The sequence below is a fragment of the Somniosus microcephalus genome, chromosome 21 (assembly GCF_052327205.1).
Source record: "Somniosus microcephalus isolate GS21.2 chromosome 21, FLI_Smic_1.0, whole genome shotgun sequence".
Classification (NCBI taxonomy): Eukaryota; Metazoa; Chordata; class Chondrichthyes; order Squaliformes; family Somniosidae; genus Somniosus; species Somniosus microcephalus.
The window spans coordinates 43,864,565-43,886,943 of NC_141007.1; the positions used below are offsets into that span (position 1 = coordinate 43,864,565).

At 45.3% G+C, this 22,379-nt stretch overlaps 1 gene segment (V, D, J or C); it reads left to right on the forward strand.

The window, feature by feature from the left end:
- Positions 1–87: 87 nt before the first annotated feature.
- On the forward strand, positions 88–20,771 carry LOC147102752 (Ig kappa chain V region S211-like). The segment is given in 4 exon segments: positions 88–254; positions 409–747; positions 16,290–16,432; positions 17,588–20,771. Coding segments are annotated over 4 exon segments (591 nt in total).
- Positions 20,772–22,379: the final 1,608 nt, after the last annotated feature.

Consider the following 22,379-nt stretch of genomic DNA (forward strand, 5'->3'; position numbering starts at 1 on the left):
AAAAGCAGCTGCTATTATGATGTCATCAGTGACGGCCAGCTGACCCGATCCCACTCATTGGACCGGCCAGCGCGCCTCCATGAAATTAACAAGCTAGTTTAATAAAAACCACAACTCTGCAGCTGATCCTGCCGGAAGCGGCTCCCAAACCCGCCCACCATGCAACCCGACGCCAACCCGCCTCGGGAATTAAAATCGCGGCTCTGGACACTCAGATGTTGCAAGGGAGCCATCTTTCTCCAGTGACATGAAATGTTAGAGATTACCCTCACTGGTCCCCTCTTTCTGCACCTCTATTCTTTAATTCAAGAAATATTTACACAAAGGGAAAGTTTTGTTTGATAATTGATGATCGCATTCAGAGCTTTCTGACTGTACTGACTATATTTTCAATTGTGTATTTTACAGATGTCCGTGTTTCCCAGTCTCCTCTCATTAAACAAGTGAAAAATGGAGAATCAGTTTCAATAAACTGTGAATTTTCATCCACAGAAGTGACCCTTGTAGGCACCTATTTAAAAAGGAAACTTTCAAATCCCATTGATCTGATCTATGTCCACAAACAAGGTAATACGATAGACGAGTCATACAGGAGTCGTCTTGTGTATGAAGGAGATGTGAAAAAATTCACCATAACCCTCAAAGATCTTCGGGAAAATGACACGGATATTTACTTCTGTGTCTTTGGGCTAAGACAGGGTAAAGTATCAGACCGATTCGGACAAGGAACAATGCTTACTGTCTCAGGTATGTTTAATGTTTCAAATATTCATCTGACATAATTTACTGAAATAAAACTTCTACTTAAAAAAACGATGTCCCAGAATTTGCGGTCGAGATGACGGTGAACTGGCAGCGATCGCCATCAATCTGCCTTTGAAACTGACCGCACCTTCGGGATTTGGCGCAGGCGCTTGCGGAAGTCCCGAAGTTCCGGTCGGTCAGTGACAGCTCCGAAACAGGCTGCGCTGTGCACTTCCGGCAGAGCTGGCAATCTGTGTAATCAGCCAAATCAAGGAAACTGACAGAAACTTCAGCTCTTCTGCAGTAATTACGCTGTTAGATTCCTCACTAAAAGTTAGACCCAAAGGGATTAGGTGTAACTGGGGTTTTAACAGAGTTGTTACTGCTAAACAAATGTTAAGGGCCTGGAAATCTTCTCGCCGCGCCCGGTCGGTAACTGCTTAGCACCACGTTAGCGCCCCCTGGAGGCGCTAACGGGAGGAGCTAAGGTGCCCAATTTCTAGCCCAAAATTTTCAAGAAACTTTTCAAAAAATATTTTAAACTTTTTTTTTTAAGTTTGTCCATCTTTAATTCAGGTTTGCCTTTTCCCCAATGTGACAGCCCCAATCTTTGTTTTGCTCTCTAACATTTTTTAAAAGTTTAAAATTTGAAGAGCTCACTCATTTCCTTGTTCGCTGTCTATGAGACTTCTGCATTTTGATCGACTGCTTAGACAGCCTCTTGATGCCACAGCAGCTCGCACAAGAGAATCCCCATTAACTTCTGTTGATATCGAGGGTCGGAAAACCAAAGTTCTCGACACAGGGATTGCGAGATCCTTGTGCAAAGTGTACTTCAGGGGCAGCAGTGAACACCTTCGCATCGCTGCTGACTGCAAAATCCAGGCTGATATATACATAGAGAAAAATGGATATGTGAGGGCACGTGTCATTTTGTTGGTTTTCATTAATTTTGTGTGTACAGGAATCCGTCAAATAAAAATGCCATTCATTCTGATCATTTGTCCCTGAACAATTCCATCAGTTTGTATATTCAGCATCTTTTAAGCTTTACTTCCTGAAAAATGACTGCAATTGTGTTCGTCAGTTGTATCTTAACCCTTTGTATGTTGAATCTCATCTTTAAATCAAAACAAAATTCCTTCCAGGTCATGGTAAAAATCCCCAAATGCTACAGGGATCTTACTGCCATTGTACGGCGCATTGGTTGGAGATGTCACTGTTGTGAAAATAGATATGCCAGGGAGGAAAGACAAAAGGATATTGTCCTGGCATTAATATTCCCTCTAATTTTTTTTCCTTTGCGCGGTATCTGTTCCAGGGGCAGGAGCTGTTGAGTGGCCTGCACAGAACCGCATGGTTGGTGCGTGGCCGCGTACCTTAGGGGGAGCATTACCTAGCATTATCTTTTCCCTCTCTTTATTCAGGCAGAATCCCACTGATACTATGCGAGATTGAATAAATTGAACATTACGAGTTGAGGAAACTGGGTGATGCAGTGAATTAAAAATTTGTCCTTTTATTCTGGGAGCCAATGCTCATCTAACCCAGCAGAGGGTACTTTTCTTTCTTTAGGGTTATTTCATATTGTTGTGGGCTGTTGTAGGAGTGCTTGATGCTAACAGTTATACTGGCCGTTAAAAGTTGAGCAAATGTTCTCTTTCTTATGAATGGCATTTCTCACCTCCTAGGATCTATAATTCACTTTGGAGGTCTGAAAAAAAATTATAACACAGTAATGTACTAATGATTCGGACAGAAGAAGACTATTGGTCTATCTTGGTTTCAGCCATGGCTTACTGGTAGCACTCTCGCCTCTGAGTCAGAAGGTTGTGGGTTCTAGCCCCACTCCAGAGAGACTTGAGCACATGATCCAGGCAGACACTTCGGTACTGCACTGTCGGGAGGTATCACCTTTTGGATGAGACATTAAACCGATATTCCATCTGCCCTCTCAACTGGACATAAAAGATCCCATGGCACTATTTAAAGAAGAGTAGGAGAGTTCTCATGGTGTCCTCCCTCAATCAACATCAGTAAAAGAAACCCACAGATTATCTGGTCATGTATTTCATTGCTGTATGTGGAACCTTGCTGTGCACAAACTGGCTGCCGCATTTCCCTACATTACAACAGTGACTATAGTTCAAAAGCACTTCATTAGCTGTAAAGTGCTTTGGACATCTTGAAGTCATGAAAGGCACGATATAAATGTAAGTTCTTACCTGTTTCATTTATTGATCCTGCACTTCCAAACGTCCCATCAGTTTCCTTTCTGTGATTCTGGAACAAATAGCACTCTTTTTCCTTTCTTGTTAGAAATTCATTCTTTTTAAAACCAGCCATGAGTTTCTATTCCACCACTCCTGCTGGTAATCTGTTCTAGAATTCTATCACCCTCTTACAGGAAAAAGTTGCCTAAATTTCTTCTTTTCTTTTGGCACCTTTAACGTTAAATTGTGTCTCTCTGCCCTTGAACCTTGTGCCTGACGGAAGAACTTCCTGGATCTACATTTTCCATGAAAATCTTGAAGACTTGTATCAATTTTCCCCCTCATCCTCTTTCCCTATGGAGAGTAAAGTCCCAGGGTTGATGATCTTTCCTTGTGACTGTCTCAGCCCTCTAAATTCAGGAATCAGTCTCATAGCTGTCCTCTGGAGAGCTGAGACCAAAACTTAGCACTCTACTCCAGATGTGAGTACAAGACAAGATACAATACAAGTCATGGCCTCAGCTAGACAACTTAATAATTGATTTTCTTTCTTCACTGTCTGGAAGCACTGACAGATGATTTTGACAATTTACCTGACAAAATCTCAACAACTCTATCCTGATCTGTACTTTGAGCACATTCTCATTAAGAATCTTGGGCTAGAAATTCATTATAGAAATATAGAAGATAGGAGCAGGAGTAGGCCATTCAGCCCCTCGAGCCTGCTCTGCCATTCAATGCGATCATGGCTGATCATCCAAATTCAGTACCCGGTCCCTGCTTTCTCCCCATACCCCTTGATCCCTTTAGCCTTAAGTCATAGTCATAGAGTCATAGAGTTATACAGCACAGAAAGAGGCCCTTCGGCCCATCGCGTTCGTGCCAGCCGGAAATATATCCAACTCCTTCTTGAATATATTTAATGAACTGGCCTCCACCGCCTTCTGTGGTAGAGAGTTCCACAGGTTCACCACTCTCTAGGTGAAGAAATTCCTTTTCATTTCTGTCCTAAATGGCCTACCCTTTATCCTTAGACTGTGTCCCCTGGTTCTGGACTCCCCGACCATCGGGAACATCCTTCCTGCATCTAGTCTGTCCAGGCCTGTCAGAATTTTATAAGTTTCAATGAGATCACCTCTCATTCTTCTAAACTCCAGTGAGTACAAGCCCAATCGACCCAATCTCTCCTCATACATCATTCCTGCCATCTCAGGTATCAGCCTGGTGAATCTTCGCAGAACTCCTTCCATGGCAAGAACATCGTTCCTCAGATAAGGCGACCAAAACTGCACACAATACTCAAGATGTGGTCTCACCAAGGCCCTGTACAACTGCAGCAAGACATCCTTGTTCCTGTACTCAAACCCTCTCGCTACGAAGGCCAACATACCATTTGCCTTCTTAACCGCCTGCTGCACCTGCATGCTTACCTTCAGCGACTGGTGCACAAGGACACCCAGGTCTCATTGCACTTCCCCTTCTCCCAATCTATTGCCATTTAGACAATAATCTGCCTTCCTGTTTTTGCCACCGAAGTGGACAACCTCACAATAATCCACGTTAAATTGCATCTGCCATGTTTCTGCCCAATCACCCAACATGTCCAAATCATCCTGGAGTTTCTCGACATCCTCCTCACAGCACACACACCCACCCAGCTTTGTGTCATCTGCAAATTTGGAGATATTACATCTAGTTCCCTTGTCTAGATCATTAATATATATTGTGAATAGCTGGGGTCCAAGGACTGATCCCTGGGGTACCCCACTAGTCACTGCCTGCCACTCGGAAAAGGGCCCATTTATTCCAACTCTTTGCTTTCTGTCTGCCAACCAGTTCTCTGTCCAAGTCAATACCTTGCCCCCAATCCCATGTGCCTTAACTTTACATGCTAATCTCTTATGCGGGACCTTATCGAAGGCCTTCTGAAAGTCCAGATACACCACATCCACTGGTTCTCCCTTATCTGTTTTACCAGTTACATCCTCAAAAAATTCCAGTAGATTAGTCAAGCACGATTCACCTTTTGTGAATCCATGTTGACTTTGTCCGATCCTGTCACTGTTTTTCAAGTGCTCTGCTATTACATCTTTTATAATGGACTCTAGCATTTTCCCAACTACCGATGTCAGGCTTACCGGTCTGTAATTCCCCATTTTCTCTCCACCACCTTTTTTGAACAGTGGGATAACATTAGCTACCCTCCAATCCATGGGTACTGTTCCAGATTCCATCGAATGTTGGAAGATGATCAGCAATGCATCTGCTATTTCTAGGGCCACTTCCTTAAGTACCCTATGATGTAGATTGTCGGGCCCTGGGGATTTATCAGCTTTCAATCCCATCAATTTCCCTAACACCATTTCCCTACAAATACTGATTTCTTCCAGTTCCTCCCTTTCATCAGACCCTATGTTCCCCGGCATATCTGGGAGGTTATTTGTGTCCTCCTATGTGAAGACAGAACCAAAATATGTATTTAGTTGGTCTGCCATTTCTTTGTTCCCCATTATACATTCCCCTGATTCTGACTGCAAGGGACCTACGCTTGACTTCACCAATCTTTTTCTCTGCACATATCTAAAAAAGCTTTTACAGTCAGTTTTTATGTTCCCTGCAAACTTACTCTCATATTCTATTTTCCCCTTCTTAATTAATCCCTTTGTCCTCCTTTGTTGAATCCTAAATTGTTCCCAATCCTCAGGATTATTTCTTTTTCTGGCCAATTTATATGTCCTCTCCTTGGATCTTATGCTATCCCTAATTTTCCTTGTTAGCCACGGTTGAGTCACCTTTTTTGTTTTATTTTTGTGCCAAACTGGGATGAACAGTTTCTGTTGTTTATCCATGCGGTCTTTGAATGTTTGCCATTGTCTATCCACCATCAACCGTTTGAGTGACATTCCCCAATCAATCCTACCCAACTCGTGCCTCAGACCATCGTAGCTTCCTTTATTTAAATTTAGGACCCTAGTCTCTGAGTCAACTACTTCATTCTCCATCTTAATGATGAATTCGATCATATTATGATCGCTCCGACCCATGGGCCTCGTACAACAAGATTGCTCATTTATCCTTTCTTGTTACATAATACCCAGTCTAAGATGGCCTGATCTCTGGTTAGTTCCTCGACATATTGGTCCAAGAAACCATCCCGTAAACACTCCAGGAATTCCTCCTCCACAGTATTGTTACTAATTTGGTTAGCCCAATCTATATGTAGATTAAAGCCACCCATGATGACTGCTGTGCCCTTAATGCACGCTTCTTTAATTTCCCTTTTAATGCCATCCCCAACCTTCACCTTACTGTTTGGAGGTCTATATACCACTCCCACTAATGTTTTCTGCCCCTTGGTATTTCTCAATTCTACCCATACAGATTCCACATCATCAGAGCTAATATCCTTGCGGTCTGTCAGTAGCTGCAGCTGGATACACTTCCTGCACATGTAGTTGTCAGGGACACAGGAAGTGTCTGAGTTCCCACATAGCGCAGGAGGAGCATACCACGTGGCCGGGCTGTCCTGGCATGACTTACCCTTTAATTAATTGAAATTAAATGAAATCAATCAATCCCACCAATTACACTACAGTTAAATGGTTTACCAAAAGTCCCCATTACACCAGAGAGACCTTAGTAACTATAAACCACAGAGTTAAAGTTTTAAAAGAGAGAAATACTCACCAACCAATCACCTACCTGCTTTCTGGTGACGTCACACTTCAATTACTTTTTACTTCTCTCCCTCCCTTTGAGCTCGGAGAGTGCAGATTAGTACGCCTACCTGGACTCTGGCACTTTTATCCCGCCTCTCGGCCCTCGTTCCTCGCAGGTCCGCACTGCCGCCGCCTCTGCTGCTGCTGTGGGGCCTACCTGGACTCTGGCACTTTTATCCCGCCTCTCGGCCCTCGTTCCTCGCAGGTCCGCACTGCCGCCGCCTCCGCTGCTGCCAAGAAATGGGCAGTATTTAGACTAAAAATGGTTAAGTAGCATCAGTTGAAAATCTTCTAGGCTGCACGTAAAATTTGTCCTCACTCCTCATTAAAATGATTGCAGTCATGATTCTCATCTAAAAACCCAAGCTCATTGGCATTACACTAAAAAGATGGACCAATATTGGGGGCAGTCTAAACGCAAGTAGTTTTTGCCACAGGCTTTTTTCATTGCTTAACGGGGAGGTTCATTGATGCTGCAGCACCTCATTCTCAGCACTGTTGGGTGTGCAGCTGCTTCAACAACCATAAGAGGAAGGACAAGCAGAAGGAGCACTTATTTACAAATTCTGATGTCAGATCGTTGCCCCATGGAGAGAGCCCGCAGATTTTCACAATGAAAATTTGGAGGCATTGGTTTTAGCGGTGGAGAGAAGGCAGGCAGTCCTATACCCGTCAACAGGCAGGAGGCTTTCGCCACAAGCCTATTGTACTGTGTGGAAGGAGGTGATACACCATGTCTCGGGCAGCACTGTGGTCCCCAGGACCCACACACAGTGCAGGAAGAAGGTTAACAAGCTCACACGGGTGGTCAGGGTGAGTGAAGGCTTCAACAAATGCTACATATCACCATCTGTACCATAGGCTTCACACACTGCTCAATGCACCACACTCCCAGCACAATATTGTTCTTGTCTATATGTGATTAATTGTTTTTGATAAATTTATTACTGGATTGTTGCACATTTGGTGCGGTGTCTCATTTCAGTTCTGGGGTGTGGCATGGAATTGCAAAGTGATATAATGACGTCTGATGAGGTGGTCACGGACCGACCTTGCAGAACGCTGATTGAGTGGCTGCCTCCTCCATCTTGCTACTGTCCGTCCTCCTATTCCTGCTGCTCCTCTGACTCCTCCTCCTCCTCTTCCTGAGGTGGTGTGGCTATGCCTGGTGGTGCCCTCATAATGGCCAAGTTGTGCAGCATGCAGCAGATGACGACAAAAAGTAACACCCGCTCAGCCGAGTACTGGAGGGCTCCTCCCGAGCGGTCAACAGTTGCTTGAGCACTCCGATGGTCTACTCAATGATGTTTCTTGTGACAGCATGGCTCTCATTATATGAGTACTGGTCAGGAGTGTTGGGGATGCGGAGGGGAGTCATGAGCCAGTTGAAGAGCCCTTGTCTCCCAGCAGCCAGCCGCAAGCTTCATATGGTGGCTGGAACAGATCTGGCACACTGGTCTGGCGCAGGATGAAGGCATCGTGGCTGCTGCCAGGATAGCGGGCATTGACGGTCAGGATTCGTCGTGTGTGGTCGCACATCAACTGCGCATTAAGTGAGTGGTAGCCTTTGCGGTTTCGGAATACCTCAGGATTGTTATGAGGTGCCCGCAAAGCGGCGTGGGTGCAGTCAATGGCACCCTGCACCATGGAGAAGCCCGCTCTCCTGGCAAAGCCACATGCTGCTTCTCTCTAGTCATGGGGAAGGAAATGTAGTCTCTTCTCGTTCTGTACAGAGCACCTGTGACCTGGCGGATGGAGCAATGGTTGGCAAACTGGGAGATGTTGCAGATGTCGCTTGTCGCACACCGGAATGATCTGCTGGTGTAGAAATTGAGGGCGATGGTGACCTTGACTGCCACTGAGAGAGCCATGGTGGTCCTGATCTCAGGCTCGAGGTCTGGCTGCAGGAGGTGGCAGAGCTCTGTGATCACGTCCTCGCTGAAGCGGAGCCTTCTAACACACTGGTCCTAAGTGAAATTCATGTAGGAGAACTGCTGCTGGAATACCCTGGGTGGGTAAGGCCTCCTGTTGAGAGCTCTGTTGGCCCTCCTACCTCTGGCCACATTTTGCACTCTTTCTCTGTGCCTCAGTTGCCTCCGATGTTGATGCTGGAGGGCGAGGTCCAGTGCCAGTACAGCCCCCATGATAGGATCCAAATATTGCACTTTCAAATCTTCCCTCAATGAAACTGAAGAATCATTATGTGCCAGAATACTCGTTAAAATGGAAAACGCTCAAATCGGTCAAAAGGCCTCTTTGCCGATGTGAAACTAACAACGCAGCATTGTTGGCCAACGAAAACTAAACCGGATGTAGACACCTTTAAATAGCACTCCTCCAGGGGACATCTGACTGAAAACCATCGCCTCTACCCATTACCACCCCGTTAGCGCCCCCGGAGGCACTAATGGGAGGTGAAACGGAACCCAATTTCTAGCCCATGGTTATTAATTGTGTTTGGAATATTATGTGGTCTCTCTCATTTCACCTTTGCACACAGGAGGACGCAGTGATATGGCGTGAGACAGGGATTGTAAGATGGGGATGTGGTGAACTATGGGGAGCTGGGGTTTCATTCATGCAAATCAGAGTCTGATGAGCCAGTCATGGAAAGCCCGTCCAGAAAGCTGACTGTCTCATTGCCTTCGCTCCCTCTGCTGTAGATCCTGGAGGGCAAGGACCATTGCCAGTACAGCCCCCATGACCTTTAGCAAGTGTTGTAGGTTGGAGCTTTTCAGAAATAATTATGGGGTTTTGTACTTGCTACAACACTCACTGATACCAAAGAACCTTGAAATGAATAAAGAAAACTGTTCCAGTAGCAGGAAGTAACATTCAACCACTCAAACTTCAAAAACCTGTCAGGTCTGAGTGATTGCTGATGATCTCTTTAAAAAGCGTCACTGGCACCGGCTTCCTGCTGTTGCATGCCACCTCAACCTGTCATTGTCTTCTCCAGCCAGTAAATTCATTGGCTGCAATGAATTTGGGAGATCGGGCATTAAGTGAGCATTGCACACTCACTGACGTCATGATCTTCATGATGGCGAGGTCCCTGGCAATCATGTTCAGTGGCAGCACTAGTGGCAACAGCAATATGGTGTGCCGTGTTGGAACCTGCATCAGGTGACATTAAACCTCTCAATGGCATTTTAACGCCATCTCGTAGCACTAACGGGTGGCGCAAACTGTTGTGTATGTACCTTTAAGGGAATAACTGGTCTCAGACTGCAGTACCGGCATGACCACCCCTGTATAAAAGGCCCTAGCAGGCTTCTGTAATTTCAGTTTCCAGGTTGTCTCCATTCAGTAAAGACTTGTTATAATCAACTCCTGCAGTCCGTGTCTCAATTATACACGGACATAATACTGGTGACGAGTAAGAAATGAACTTACCTGCAACTCGGCAGCACCTCAGACGACGTTATTGAAGGTTGGAGCCAGAAGAAAGAAAAAAAAATAATCCAAAGAAACTCGAGAAATGGGCATCGACCGTGGGCAAACGCCCTCCAAGTCATTGAATTGAAAAGTTGCAGGAGAGACTGTCGAGAGCCAGGCTTGGTTCTCCAGTCGGTGGTTTCCCAGCTAATCGGGCTGGTGGCAGGCAGTGCACTGATCCTTCCTGGGCTGCGGTGGGCTAGAGCTCGATCGGGTGGCTCTGCAACGGGGCCGGGCAGCGAGTTGGGAATCAAAGAGAGAGAGAGAGGGTGGAGCACACAGGACGTGGCCGGTGCTTCGAAGCCGGGCAGTGTTTGGACCTAAGAAGAGGGAGGGAAGTGTCCCAGAGGATCCGCTCCACGACGGGTACGGTTCTTCAATTAACGGAGCAAATATTGAAGCGCGATAGAAAAAGAAAAATACCGCGGAGAGCGGCGTTGGCAGCAGCGATCGGGGAGGCGTGAAGACCATAGGGCGTCGCCATGACAGGATAGTAAAATAAATATAATCATCAGCAACAGCGTTGGCAGCAGCGGCAGCGGCGGGAAAGCGCGGGAGGCGCCATCTTAACTCGGCGGGGAAGAAGGAAAAGCGCGGGAGGCGCCATCTTAGATTTTCAAGATGCCAAAGACTGGCGCTATCACTGCCTTCGATAATGCAATAGAAGACTGGACCACGTATGTGGAAAGAGTCGAGGTATATTGCGAGGCAAACGAAATAGCTGATGAGAAAAAGGCATCGGTACTGCTAAATTTAATGGGCGCAAGAACGTACGGCCTATTGCGGGACCTGATTACTCCAGCCAAACCGAAGGCGAAGAGTTTTAACGAAATTGTTGATATCCTACAGGAACACCTAAATCCTACACCGCTGCTGATAGCAGAAAGATTTAAATTCCACAGGAGAAATCAGCATAAAAATGAGAGCAATGCTGATTACCTTACGGAACTACGCAAGCTATCAAAGCACTGCCAGTTTGGAGCAGGACTGGCAGATACCTTACGGGACAAATTTGTCTGTGGACTCCTGAGTGAAGGAACCCAGAAGAGGTTACTCTCAGAGAAAGAGCTGACGCTAGATAAGGCTTTCAGCGTGGCAGTATCATACGAAGCAGCAGCAAGGGGAGCTGCGGAAATACAACAAAAGCCACAGGAATACGGCACCCACGAAATGACACGGGGATTTACAAAATGTTATCGCTGCGGCAGAACAAACCATGACCAGAAGGACTGCTGGTCCAAGGACAAAATATGCAGGCAATGCGGAAAGATGGGACACATTGCACGAGTTTGCAGGCCTGGGAAGAAAATCAACGACAACAAAAAGGCTACTAAGGAACCGTACAGGAAAGTACAAAAGATGACGGACAGTAGTTCCGAAGACCAGATGAGTGATAGTGAATCCGGGAGCAAGAGACTAAGCTGTCTCAAACTTCACAACGTAATCGCAAAAGAGGATCACCGAACCATTTGGGCCACCCTCACGATAGCAGGGTCCCAAGTCAAAATGGAATTGGATACAGGATCATCTCTAACCGTCATGAATCGACGAGGCTACGAGCGGCTATTCTCACACATACCCTTGAGAGAGACATCCATTGTCTTGAGGACGTATATGGGGCAAAAAGTATACACCAGAGGAAAAATAAGGGTGCCTGTCGAATACAACGGCAAGAAAATACGGAAATTGTATCTCTACATTCTGCAAGATAGTGGACCACTGTTATTGGGACGTGAATGGATCAGAAAGATAAGTTTAGACTGGCACTCCATTCAGGCACTGACGGTGGCTGGTAAAAAGGATGACGACATCACTCCTGGATGATTGTCAACAATCTTAGCTGACGCCAAAGACGTATTTCAACAAGAACTGGGCACTCTTAAAGGTGTAACCGCCTCGATAAAAAAAGAGGAGAATGCAATTCCCACGTTTTTCAAAGCAAGACCGGTACCATATGCAATTCGCCCAGCCGTCGAGGCAGAGCTGGAGAATCTGGAGAATGCAGGCGTGTTATCTAAGGTAGACTGGAGCGAGTGGGCGACACCCATCATTCCTGTCATGAAAAAAACGTTAAACAATAAGTCTGAGGAGCCAAGGAAGGTTTGCATCTGTGGGGACTTCAAGGTGACGGTGAACCCAGTCCTTCACACAGTACAATATCCTCTTCCAAGGATAGAAGATATCTTCACCTCACTATCTGGAGGGAAGCGTTTTACAAAAATTGACCTAGCACAAGCATATTTGCAGATGGAGGTTGAAGAATCCTCTAAGAAGTATCTCACGATAAACACTCACAAAGGTCTTTACCAGTATAATCGACTGGCATTCGGAGTAGCATCAGCTCCGGCGATATGGCAAAGAGCGATGGAACAAGTCCTGCAAGGGATTCCGGGGAATCAGTGTTACTTGGACGACATCCTAGTGACAGGTGAAGATGACAGTGAACACCTTGCCAACCTAGAGCAGGTGCTCACTAGACTACGTGAACATGGGCTACAAGCCAATCGCACCAAGTGCGAGTTTTTTAAGAAACAGATATCGTATTGTGGCCACGTGATTGATGAAGAGGGGTTGCATAAGTCCCCTGACAAAATTGAAGCGGTAGTTAAGGCTCCAGCACCTGAAAATGTGTCGCAACTGAGGTCATTCCTCGGATTGGTGAATTACTACCATAAGTTTTTGCCAAATTTATCCACAATTCTGCATCCACTGAACGCCCTACTACAAACGGCAGTAGCATGGAAATGGAGCGATGAATGCAAGCGGGCCTTTCAGAAGAGTAAGGACCTAATCACTTCAAGAGAAGTATTGGCTCACTACAACCCATCACTACCGATAAGACTGGCGTGTGATGCGTCTCCCTACGGCATTGGGGCGGTACTATCACATAAATTCCTTGATGGTTCAGAGAGGCCGATAGCTTTTGCGTCACGCTCGTTAACTTCAGCCGAGCGTAACTACACCCAGATTGACAGAGAGGCCCTCAGCCTGGTGTGGGGGGTGAAGAAGTTCAATCACGACCTGCACGGTCAGAAATTTACTCTACTAACTGATCATCAACCTCTCGTCTCCATTTTCAACCCTCAGAAGGGCGTACCGATAATGATGGCACAACGGCTACAGAGCTGGTCCCTTTTCCTAGGGGCTCACCAATATGACATCGAGTACAAGGGAACTAAACAGCATGGGAATGCTGATGGATTGTCGCGCCTACCATTGCCGACGGTGGAAGAAGAACTGGCAGTGGATCCAGTGGAGTTATTCCACTCGACTATAGTCGAATGTCTCCCTGTGACGAATGCAAACATAGAAAAGGAAACAGGAAATGACCCGACACTCTCCTGGGTCTATGATTTAACGGTAAAGGGATGGCCAGCACATGGCGAACCACTGCTGCCAGCATTCTCGCCAAGAAGAGAACAGCTGTCAGTGTGCAGAGGAACCTTGATGTGTGGATCCAGAGTAGTAATTCCACCCAAATTGAAGGATAGAGTGCTCAATGAGCTTCATGAGGGTCATCTGGGAGGGGTAAAAATGAAGAACTTAGCCAGAGCGTTTGTGTGGTGGCTGGGAACCGATAGAGAAATCGAAGAGATGATGAAGAGCTGTACAGGATGCCAGAAGGTCCAAAACGCCCCACCACAAGCCCCTCTACATCCATGGGAGTGGCCCTCATCTCCATGGCAAAGGGTGCACATTGATTTTGCTGGTCCCTTTATGGACTCGATGTTTTTAATTGCGGTGGATGCACATTCAAAGTGGCCAGAGGTAATAAAAATGTCCTCAACCACCAGAGAAAAAACTATCACAGTCTTATGAACCATATTCGCCAGAAATGGGCTGCCTGAACAGATTTGCTCTGACAATGGACCACAGTTTGTGTCTGAAGAGTTCCGGAGGTTCTTAAAGAACAATGGTGTTAAGCATTACACATCCACCCCATATCATCCAGCCACTAATGGATTGGCCGAGAGGTTTGTTCAAACATTCAAGAAGGCTATCAAGGCAATGTGTAATGAAGATATACCCCTACAACACAAGGTGGATAACTTCTTGTTTGCCTACCGGAATGCGACACATGCGGTTACCAACCAAACTCCAGCCATGATGTTCTTCAATCGAAGACTACGATGCCGCTTGGATTTGGTTAAGCCAAACGTCAGAAGAGATGTGGAGAACAGGCAGTTTCAGAATATGAATGAAAGGCCGACCAGGAGTTTTAAGATAGGTCAACCAGTTTTGGCCCGGGACTACCGCACAGAGAAATGGCAGCCAGGAACAATCTGTACACGGCAAGGACCTCTAATGTATACCGTGGATGTTGGGGAGAGCATTGTAAGACGCCATGCTGACCAGAATCTAGAGTCAGTGTAAAACGTCAACTCCACACCACGATCTGATACACCTGACGATGAAACCGAAGTACCAATTGCATCTACCGTAGAATCGGTGATATTGGAAGCAGACGAACCAAACAACGACATTGATCCCGACTCAACCTTGCCAGAAGAACCTGATATCCCAAAGAGGCGTTATCCAGACAGAATCAGGAAGCCTCCTCAAAGACTGAACTTATAATTGCTTAACTTCAACCAATGTAGCTAGCAACCGTAATTGTAATTGTAATTAGTTATTATTTAGTTGTTAAATGAATGTTATGTACTGTTTATCCAAAAGGGGAGGAATTGTTGTGTATGTACCTTTAAGGGAATAACTGGTGTCAGACTGCAGTTCCGGCAGTGACCACCCCTGTATAAAAGGCCCTAGCAGGCTTCTGTAGTTTCAGTTTCCAGATTGTCTCCATTCAGTAAAGACTTGTTATAATCAACTCCTGCAGTCCGTGTCTCAATTATACACGGACATAATACAAACCACACAAATTTCTCCCCCCTTGTTTTTTCTACCTCATCTCACAGCTTTACGTTTATTCATGTTGAACCCCATCTGGCACCTAGCTACCGATTGATCTAACTTGCTCAAACTTCTTTGAATTATTGCACATTGGCTAGCATCATTGACACTAGCCCTGAATTTTGTGTCATCTGCAAACTTAGATATCTTGTAAAATATTCCTCTAAACCATTTCTAACAATTATACACAGAGCAATCCCAAACACCAACACCTGTGGGACTCTACTGATGACACCTCCCCACCCTTTGTTGGTTACTTCTAAACGAAGGATCAATTCACCCTAATATGATGCTATGTATCCCATGGGCACATATCTTGTGAATCAGTCGCTTCTGTACAATAATGTCAAGTGACTTCCAGACATCCAGCTAGATTAACATTTACTGCCTCAACCCTTATCCATTAGATAAAACCTCCTCAACCAATTCCAGAAAACTGGTCAGTCATGATCTGCCCCTTTTAAACCCCTGCTGACTCTCTTTGATAAGACTGTCCTTCCAGATGATCCCTTATGCTATTCTTCATCAACATCTCAAACACTTTCCCCACAACAAGGGCAAGGTCCAAAGATCTGTAATTTTCAGGTTTTATCCCTTGCCCCTTTTTCTAAAGAATAAGGTCACATTTTCTACTTTCTGATGCATTGGGACATTGCCCAATTCCAATGAACTTTAAAAAGTATCAGTGAAAGGATTGGGAATCAACTCAGCCATCTCCATAAGTATCCTTGGATGGAACTTGTCTGAGCCTTGTTGGATTCAGCCTTCTAAACCGATCTACATGATCTTCGCTTGTAAAGTTTTATCAGTCTGCTTTCGCCCTTATAACCCTCTTTAAACGCAGGCTTATCTTCCTTTAAAAATAATCACAAAATACTGATTTGGTTATTAAACAAAACATGTTTGCAAATTTTACTGTGCAAATTCTATAAATGTGCATTAAATATCCAGCCTTCCAACATTACATGGCTTTGGTCTGTGAAAAATCACCATTTGAACCATTGACAGCATATCTTATTTAAAGACCTCTTAGTTCATGAGCTCATAAGTGTACACAGAACCTTAAATGCAGAAAATGATGTGGCACATATTTGTGTTATAATCAGTAACACAATATATTCTGTCTTCTGTACTTCATTCTTATCTTCTGTAATGGTTTCAAGAACATTGTAGAAAAGGAAAAGGAAATAATTTAATGACAATATAAAGATATGAAATGTGCACCTCTTTTGTCAAAACAATAATATATTTTGTATCCTCCCAGATCCCAACATGGAGCGCTGTCCAGACGGCTGTGTGGAAGCAGAAAAATGCAAAGAAATTTCATATAAGGATCCAATTGTGATTGGTGTGATTGTTGCTGCAATAGTTGGCATGCTTTGTGTACTGGTTCTGTTACTTTGGCGCGTAAGTTCCTAATTTCTTTATAGCAAATATTGATTAAAATATACTTTATAGATATTAAATAATACAAAGTGAAACAAATGAAATAAAATACAAATAGTTCTAGTGAAGAATTTACCAGATTGTTAAACTGGTTTAAAAAAATGTTGCTCTGAAGAACAAATTGTATGTCCTTTACTGTCCATTTGAAAATGGATACCTGTAAATCATACGCTGTCTGCTTTTTCCTTGCCTGGGATACATTCAAAAAACCTGAGACATATGCATTAAAAAGATTATGGGTTGCCCCGATCTATCATACTCCCCTCACCTCCCTCCTCCATGGAAAAGGGAGGAGATTCGTAATTTAAAACAAAATCAAAGCAGCTGCCTTCCTTTTCAAGACTTCTGATAATGATCCCTCTGAAATATGAGGTTAATATAAAATAAACTTGGTTTTACCAGTCTTAGACAAGAACCTTAACACGTAAGACAAGGTTTGTCTAATTAAATGTATTAGGGCCCCGACAATCTTTGGGAGTGCAATCCTGGCAGTTCCTCCATGATCATATGAACTGCTCAACTCTGGGATCACACATACTGCTGAACTCCACTGCTGATGTAGCCGAAGTCTGCAGGCTCCGGGAACATCCCATGACGACTGAACATTTGGCACTTTGGGAGCACATCTGCAGCAACCTCCCCTCCCCTCGGAAGCTTGCTAGTCCTTGCGGGGGGGGGGAGGGGGGTGCGGGGTGGGGTACTGGGAACTGGGACTGGGCCCCCCACCCCCTCACAACAATGCTCGCCCTGCCCTCTGCAGCCCCCCCGTGTCATTTATTTTCCATACAGTTGTGTAATTCAGTGATTCTCAAACCTTTCTGTCTGGGGGGACACCCTCCAAATATGAACATATTTCTGGGGACTCCCTGTTCTAACTTCAGAAAAGTTGTGGGAGGCACCCGATGGAAGACAGTGCAGAGAATGTCTTTTATTAGAGAAACAAAAATAATATGCTAACAGGCACGGTAAAATATAGAAAGCGGATGCCAAATGATCAGACATTTCCAGGATCCACCAGGCTTCCTTGTGAATCGCTAGTGTCCAGGGATCTCTGTTTGAAAATCTAAGTAATAATTCAGAGGAATGTGATTTTTTTTTAAATATCTTAATTTTTAGGTGAAGAAACTCTGCCAACGTGACCAGCCACAACGAGGGCGAGCCCCGAACTCCGTGTATGAAGATATGAACCTGGTTCGAACACAAAGCATGGCACGATAGTTCTCAGATGAATTGTGTTAATATGACTGGATGTCACGGCCTTGTGCTTTCGATTCACTTTTGCTATGAAAGGTGAAATGTATCCATGGAATTGTAAAATTCTAAATTTTTTACAAATTTATAGTGCCTTCATAATTCTTTTTGCAATGCAAGAGTTTGTTGAATATAAAACATCATTTGTTTTATATTTATAGAATTAGTACAGTGCCAGCTTTGTAGAAGCTGGTACTTGTATATGTGTTACATGTATATTATGATTGAACAGTACACCATTGTAGGGGGGGGAATTTAATTTGTACAGCTCTTTTATCTCATTAAAAAAAACTCCCTTTCTCTCTGCTCTTCCCTGCCCTCACTGCCTTTAAGTGTCCATGTGCTGTTCCACAGGCAAGAGAGAAAGCCCACATGCCCCTGCTGCCAGGCATCTATCAATGCCACACTTGTAGTACGAGTGTGAAACAGGAGGACGTGCCTGTCTGTGAGGATCATCTGATCTTTAATCAGTGCCTCCTTTTAATAGCATAAGAATCTTTAATCAACCTCATGAAGAACAGTGGATGTATATATCTATACGCAAATGTGCTACACCACTCTACCAGTGATTTAAACACCGGAAATACTTATCTGAGATGCTGGACAGCTTGTTCTGTTCCCAGATATTAGCTTCTTTGTTAGTGTGCAGAGAAGCCTAACTCAGTTTATAGCACAAATATCTAAAGGGTTTATACTGAGACTTTCATGAGCCATTCTGTGCCAGAGCTAACAACTTGAAACAAAAAACTCCAGGTTCCCCTCCTTTCTATCCTGATGGTGGTCACCTATATAAGCATAGGGTTTCATGGGCTCCAGCAACTCTTGTCATACCTCATCTCACTGAGCCTTCACATGCGACCCTAGACAGTGTCAGCAGGCTGTTTGACTGTGTGGGGTTGGGAAGGTTTATTTTGTGTAGCAAAATCATTGCCCAGGGCACACGGCGCGCGGAGGAAATCTTCCTGTGTGGAGGCAGTGCAGCTGAGAACCATCTTGTCCTGATCTGACAGCCATACCTGCACACGATCCAGCAGGGGCTCGCTGCATTGCATTGGGAGCAGGATTTACAGATACGTTTTTCTTCCTTCCTTGCCCGAGGCCAACTGTAGGGTCAGCCTTACTGTCCGTGCTGAGACCAGCTATTTCAGCACACATTGATCACACTTGGCAGCTTTTGGTATTTGTGTGTCACATCCACACAGTGGAATTGTTCATTTTATCTGGTTTTTGGTGCACCTTTTTTTGTGATGTTTGCAACAAAAACGTGTCCAGATTACATCTGCCATTTAGTTAGTTATATGTTTGTGGCTATTCTGTAGTTTGTGGTTATTTCACCATTCATTCTAAACTGCAACGCCCCCTCCAAATTAACGTTCATGTTTCTGATAACTAGATGTTGGTCCAGGTTCTATTGGCAGGTTCGCCAAAACCTTTTCAGTTGTTAGGTTAAATCTTTCCAGAGTGAGCCGTGTTTTCTGAAATGAATGTGGAAATCTGCATTGTAATTATCAGATTATTTCTTGTTCACATAAATCAATTGTGTGAGTTTAAATTCAAGGGTACCAGGACTTTGCCAGAATTAACAGAAACTCTAATAAAATAAAGTAATGCCACTTACTGAAAAGTTCTCATTTAAAAATGAGAATGGTTGTACAACTTTAAACCATGAAAATAATTTTAAACATAGAAACTGTAGAAGGTTTATCGCAATTATGATTTTATGACTCTGATAATTCTCATCTTCAATTTCTCTCCCTCTTATTACTGCTGTTATTGCTCCTTTGAACTTTTCCTTTAATTCCCCTTAATCTCCAGATTTGCTGCCCCTACGCCCTTCCTCCTGGCTGAATTCCCTTCACCCTCCCTCGTATTGAAACAAGATTCATAGTAACCTCTGCTCTCATTTTTTCCCACAATATCAAAATTGTGGAATTTCTTAACTCCCTTCGTCTTTCCTTCCTCCTACAATCTAATGGCTTTTTAAAACCTAAGCCCGGTATCTCCTTATCCTGCTTCTCAGGATCTTTTCAACCTTGATGGTTCCTTGCACAAGTGTCCTTGGGTCTTTACCAGGTTTCTCGATTTAACAAACAAGGCTAAATCTCAGCTGTAGCATGATATTAAAACAAAACTCTGTGGCAAGGCATACAAACTGAGTCCACGAGTGCCTTCTTACAGTTTGGTTTGTTTTACAAGCCTGTTAGCAAGATCTTTTGTTCTTAAAAATGGATGCAGAGTACAACTGAATTATGAAACAATGTCATGAATACCTTGATGGAAACATAGCCACGTGCTGTGATGAATCAAAGAATCCTACAGCAGTGCTATTGAAAAACAAGTTCAGGAAATGTGGACATCAGTGGTGATATCTCAGTGTGACGTTAAAGCTAACCACTAAATGTCAGCTGTATCATAAGGCCTCAGTAGGGTGTTTTTTTAATTTGAATTATAGTTTCCTCTTATCTAGTATACAATGTCTTGAATATGCTTTAGTGTCAGTAGCAGTACATTTATGTTGACATTTTTATGTACTTCCACATACCATTCCCCAACAAACACGGTGAATACAATGGCCTAGAAATTCAGTTGCGTTCGCCAGCCGTTAACGCCATAAGAGGGGTATATTTCCAGCGCTAGGCACTTAGCGCCCGGGCGCAGGCCGATCTGCGCCTACGCCCAAATTCAGTAGACATTTAGCGCCGGCGCAAAGTGTTTGCGCCCGCTCAGCTGCGCGTGCAGCTTATGACGTCATTTCGTCGTGCAACGCTGTTTGTGCGCCCCAAACCGGAAATTCAGTGGCGCCCGCCCAATGTGGGCGTGGCGCTGTTAAGAACTGTGAAGTGGAACGCAACAGAGGCCCTGTGGGCCTCGGGGAGCACTAATTAAAGGGCACTTACACTGACCTATAAAGCCCAGCCATTTTGCTGCAATGACTTTACTGCTTTGGATTTCTGGACAGAGACCAAGGAACAGAGCTTACTGATTTGGGACAACATAGGAGAGGTATTTTTGGCTTCTGGCCAGAGCTTTGACATTTGAATCATTGTGATTTCACTGTTTGCAAGTTTATTATGGGGGCTGTATGGGGTTCCAACCCTCAGTTGCAGCATTATGTGCGAAGGGCTCGCAGACGCTGTGTGAGAGGGCCAGCCATGCCTAGACGCAGAGGGGCCATCAGGCGTCGGCAACGTAGGCCTTACCCACTCAGGCAATACCGGCAGCAGGTGTCCTATCTCACCATGACTGCGGCGCATTGTGTTAAGAGGCTGCGCTTCAGAAGGGAGGTGGTTGCAGAGATCTGCCAGCTGCTTCACAGAGATCTGCGTCCACAGCTGATGTGCAGGACGTCTCTCTCGGTGGAAGTGAAGGTCACGGTGGCTCTGAACTTTTATGCAAGCGGCTCCTTCCAAGCCGCTGCTGGGGACATAGCGAACATCTCCCAGTTCGCCGCGCATCGCTGCATCCGGCAGGTCACCGATGCACTTTTCGCGAGGAGACACCAATTCATCTCTTTCCCCATGACCCTAGAGAGGCAGGAGCAGCGTGCAGTCAGATTTGGCAGGATCGCGGACTTCCCCATGGTGCAGGGCACCATTGACTGCACGCATGTGGCTATGCGGGCACCTATCGACAATGCCGAGGATTACCGCAACCGGAAGGGCTACCATTCCCTCAATGTACAGCTGGTGTGTGACCACAGGCAGCGCATCCTAGCTGTCAATGCCCGCTTTCCAGGAAGCAGCCACGATGCATTTATCCTGCGCCAGACTACTGTGGCTGACATGTTCGAGGCACAGCCTCCACCAAGGGGATGGCTTATTGGGGACAAGGGCTACCCTTTGTGTACATGGCTCATGACCCCGCTCCGCGCGCCCAGGACCCCAGCGGAGGAGGCATACAACGAAAGCCATCAAGCCACAAGGAACATCATAGAGCAAACGATTGGCGTCCTCAAGCAACGGTTCCGCTGCCTGGATCGTTCCGGCGGACCTCTACAGTATTCGCCGGATAGAGTCTCCCAGTTCGTCGTCGTGTGCTGCATGCTGCAAAACCTGGCTATCCGCAGGACTCAGGCACTGCCACCTGACGTTGCACCACCACCTCAGGAGGACGAGCAGGAGGACCATGAGGAGGAGGAGGAGGAGGAGGAGGAGTACCAGCCCAGGAGGGAGCCACAAGGTCCAAGGGCCGTCCGCTGGCGGCTTATTGAACGACACTTCTAGGCCCCCTGTCAGGGAATGGCCTGTGGCAATGAACGCACCTGAATGCAGCCGCTCCGCAAGCCCTCAGCCGGTTAACGCAACAACCACTTGAAACATGACACCTGGACATGCTGAATAAATAAAAAGCTTTATTTTACAAACTCAGGGCCCTTCCCACATGAAACAGAAAAACAGACGAGACCCCCAAAAACAGTCAAAAACATCTGTCACTCCCACAACCTGGGGAGGAATAACAAAACTTGACCATCCAATTGGCCTTCATCATCGGCCTTACAAAAATAAGCCCCCCCCTCCACAACACAAACACCCCCATAAAAACAAAAAATGCCTTCATCTTCGGCCTTACCAAAATAAGCCCCCCCCAGAACATAAACACCCCCATATAAAGAAAACCGCTATCACCACACTCTACTGGGTGTGCCGAGAGGGCGAGT